The 4,054-nt window shown below is 40.7% G+C and overlaps 1 protein-coding gene across 1 annotated transcript; it reads right to left on the reverse strand.

The window, feature by feature from the left end:
• Nucleotides 1–200: 200 nt before the first annotated feature.
• LOC137772212 (olfactory receptor 52K1-like) lies at nucleotides 201–3,343 on the reverse strand. Its single transcript, XM_068556088.1, is given in 4 exon segments — nucleotides 201–248; nucleotides 251–1,027; nucleotides 1,029–1,168; nucleotides 3,334–3,343. Coding segments are annotated over 4 exon segments (975 nt in total).
• Between the last annotated feature and the right edge of the window lie 711 nt (nucleotides 3,344–4,054).

Genomic DNA, 4,054 nt, shown 5'->3' on the forward strand with positions numbered 1-4,054 from the left:
GATGAACCTATAAGAATAGGAAGGTCAAACCTCTGCTATCAGACTATAGGGACATACCCGGTTTGATCTGACTGGTAGATCTGTGAGGAGTGGGACCTTGTCATACTGGAGAATTGCCAAACTCTGAAATTTTCTTACTGAGATTTTCCCTCTCCATCTCAATTCTGTATCCACTGGACTGATAGATCCTGGACTAGTGGTTAAGGAAAAAAGTGTGCATCTATACATTTTTTCTCTGGAATAGACTGAGCACATGATCACAAATCTGCTTGGTCTTGACACCATAGATGGGATTGACTATGGGTGAGAAAAGAAGATAAAAGATAGCAAGGAATATGTGGACATGAGGGGCAGCCCAGCGAGCCACACGGTGTATCACTGAGCAGATGACCACAGGTGTGTAGGTGGACAAGATAGCACCTATGTGGGACACACATGTCCCAAAGGCCTTGTAATGGGCCTCCCGAGAGGCAAGCTGTAGAACTGCCCGAAGGATGAAGATATAAGACAGGACAACAAAGAGCAGGTCCAACACCACTATGAACATGGCCACAGCAATGCCATGGATATTGTTGAAGCGAATGTCCCCACAGGCCAGCCTTACCACACCCACGTGCTCACAGTAACAGTGGGCAATCACTGGACCTCGGCAGTAATGGAAGCGTCTAAGCAGAAAGGGGGGTGTAGTCATTAGTGTCACAGCCTGAGTCACAGCAGCCAAGCCAGTCTTGGTGATAAGTGGCCCAGTAAGGATGGTGATATAGTGCAGTGGCTTGCAGATGGCCACATAGCGGTCAAAGGCCATGGCCAGCAGCACTGCTGACTCCATGGTAGAGAAGGAGTGGAGAAAGAACATCTGGACTAGACAGGCATAGAGGTTGATCTCCTGATCTCTGAACCAAAAAATAGCCAGCATTTTGGGAAGTGTTGTAGAAGAGAGGACCAGATCAGTGGCTGCCAACATGGCCAAAAAGAGGCACATGGGCTCGTGGAGGGCTGTATCAGCTCGAATGATGAAGAGGAAGGTACAGGTTGCCAAGCAGGGCCCGAGTATAGGTGAAGCAGAAGGGAATGGAGATCCAGACATGCAGTTGCTCTAAACCTGGAATTCCTGCCAACAGGAAGGCAGCTGGATGGGTTGAGGTAATATTAGAGGCTAGCAAGGCTCCTGAAAATTCTCCTTGTCAGTTTTTTTTTTTTTTAAAGTATTTGTTTATTTATTTATTCATGGCTGTGTTGGGTCTTCGTTTCTGCGCGAGGGCTTTCTCTAGTTGTGGCAAGCGGGGGCCACTCTTCATCGCGGTGCGCGGGCCTCTCACCATCGCGGCCTCTCCTATTGCGGAGCACAGGCTCCAGACGCGCAGGCTCAGCAATTGTGGCCCACCGGCCCAGCTGCTCCGCGGCATGTGGGATCTTCCCAGACCAGGGCTCGAACCCGTGTCCCCTGCATTAGCAGGCAGATTCTCAACCACTGCACCACCAGGGAAGCCCCTTGTCAGTTTTTACAGGGTCCCTTCTCCCATGTATAACTTCTTGGGAGGATTAGACCTTATTCTCATTGCTGGACCTTAAAAAAAAATTAGTTAGTAGTCCTGATAGACTAGAGAAGACATAGATATAGACATGGAGAAACATTACCCACATTTTCAACCCTTAAGGAACTTTGAACACCATTTAGTAGGTAGAACATTAAACATCATTAAAATGGATATCACAAGACAATTTTATAAAGGAACAGAGAAAAGGTATTGTTTTCTGTGTTCATGGTGATGTCAGAAATACCCTGATAAAAAGAAGTAAAAATACATTTAAACCAATTCAATTTCCTTAGAATATACATTGGTACCTTTCTGTATGATAATCAAGCTAAACTCACAATCACAAAAGCCAATGTTCTGTTCAGAAATCTCAGGCTTGTGTGCCTCGATAAGTCAATTAATGGGGCCATGCAATTTCCAATGCCCCTATTAATCACACAATCTGTATATTTTCTCTAACACTACTACATCTGATGTGGTTGCCACTAGCCACACATGGCTATTTAAATTTGTTGAAATTAAATTAAAATTCAATACTTCAGTCAAATGAAACACTTTTTAAGTGTTCAGTAACACATGTAACTAGGGGCTACCATATTGGACCATTCAGATACAGAATATTTGCATCACTGCAGAAAGTTCTACTGGAGAGAACTGTTCTAGAATATATTTCCCAGGTCCCTTCCACAACCACAAATCTCTGTAAATACAGCCCTGCCTCCAGCTTGCTGAAAAATGAACCACCTCTTTTGGTTCTCCATCATCTAAATTCAAATTAACTTCCATATTCACGTGGCTCTCCCTCCACCCATCTTCCAGCTCCTTCATTTTCATCACAGGAGACTTCTCATCTTCAGTAAGACTGTTATCTGGCTTCCATTTTTAAAAAAGCCTTTTATTCCTAACACTATTTAATCTTTCCCTCATCTCTTATTTTTCTCTTTTCTTTTGAATCCTTAAACATTGGAGTGGCCCAGTTTTTACACAGCTACTCTTCTCTCTTCTAGGTCCAGGTAATGTGTTTTTTTATGAGCATTAACAAGATAATGAATTTAAAACATTTACCATAACACTGAACAAAGTAAGTACTGAAAGAACTTGCTCTCTTGTCAATATTAGAAAATTTTTGGAAACTTAAAATCTCTAAAATATCATAGTAGTGTTAGGCAGCTGAGTTCTAGCTTTCTCCAATTCCAGTGTCCTAAATAACAAGGCTTTATTGCTTCCATTAAAATGCTTTATATGCAATACAATTTCAGCATATCCAAACTGAAAACAACCTAATCTCTTTCCATGCGGTAGAGAAAAAATTTAGAACCTGAAGATCTTGTATCAAATCATGACTGCCACTTATACTAGCTGCATGACCTTGCACAAATCACTTATCTCCAAGCCTGTTTCTTTCTCTGTAAATGGGGAATTGCAATGCTCTACCTCACTTAGTGAAGGCTGTAGGGAGTGTAAGTGGGATTATGTATAAGATCTTTTTGTATAATTCTTCAGTGTTTGCAGAGCCTTATTTGCCATTTACATCTCTCCTCCTCCATAGAACTACACTTTTCTTTAAAAAAAATTATATTGATTAATATTCTCCCTCCCTTGTTTTTATGTTCTCCTCCTTCTATTACCTCAAATCTCTGCTGCTTTTCACAGAAAACATCTAGAAATGCTTATATTCAGTCTCAACTGATTCAAATAGCATTTGGTAATAAAATATTTCATTCCCATTACTTCCCTGAAACTGCTCTCATTCACCACCAATGACCTCCATGATGATGGTGTCATTGTAACTTACCTTCTTTCATGCAACTCAGCCTCTCAGCAACTTTTATCTGAATTACAACTCTCTCCTTTTGAAAACCCTCTTTTCTCTTTGGTACGATGATATTACCATTTCCCACCTTCTTAGCTTCTCATTTCACTCTCCTTTTTCTGCCTTACCTCTAAATATTGAATTCCTGAAGGGCTCAGTATTGAGCTATGGTCAATTTTATATTCACAGAACATTCAGTAAATATATTCAGTAAATTTCTGGAAGAATATTTTTACTGAATAGGTTAGGGATAAATCCAAGAACAAAGCAGACTAATACCTTTAGTAGAATGTTTGTTCTAATAAAAGAACATAATAATTGAATTACATAGTATGATTGAAGGTATTATTATAGTGAAAAAAACAGAGTGATGAGGATAGTCAATCCTGAAGTTGGAGGAGTGGTAAGGTAGCAATTTTAAATAAAGAGATCAGGAAGGGAACTTACGCAAAGATTGAGGTGAGAAAATAAATTAGCTTGGTTTCTGGCTTCTTTAAAAGAACTTGGGGTTCCATGCAGGTGGTTTATATGGAGAAAATAATAGGAAGCAAGAGTGGGATGAAATGGTAAAATGGGAAAGCAGAGAAGCATATCCAAAAGTGCAGTACTGAGCTGGATAATGCTGTAATCAACTGTGTCCAATCCCCCATGAAGAACCATGTAGAAGGCACCTCAGAATTATCTACTCAAGATACAAAAGAGG

This window comes from Eschrichtius robustus, chromosome 11 (genome assembly GCF_028021215.1).
Source record: "Eschrichtius robustus isolate mEscRob2 chromosome 11, mEscRob2.pri, whole genome shotgun sequence".
Classification (NCBI taxonomy): domain Eukaryota; kingdom Metazoa; phylum Chordata; class Mammalia; order Artiodactyla; family Eschrichtiidae; genus Eschrichtius; species Eschrichtius robustus.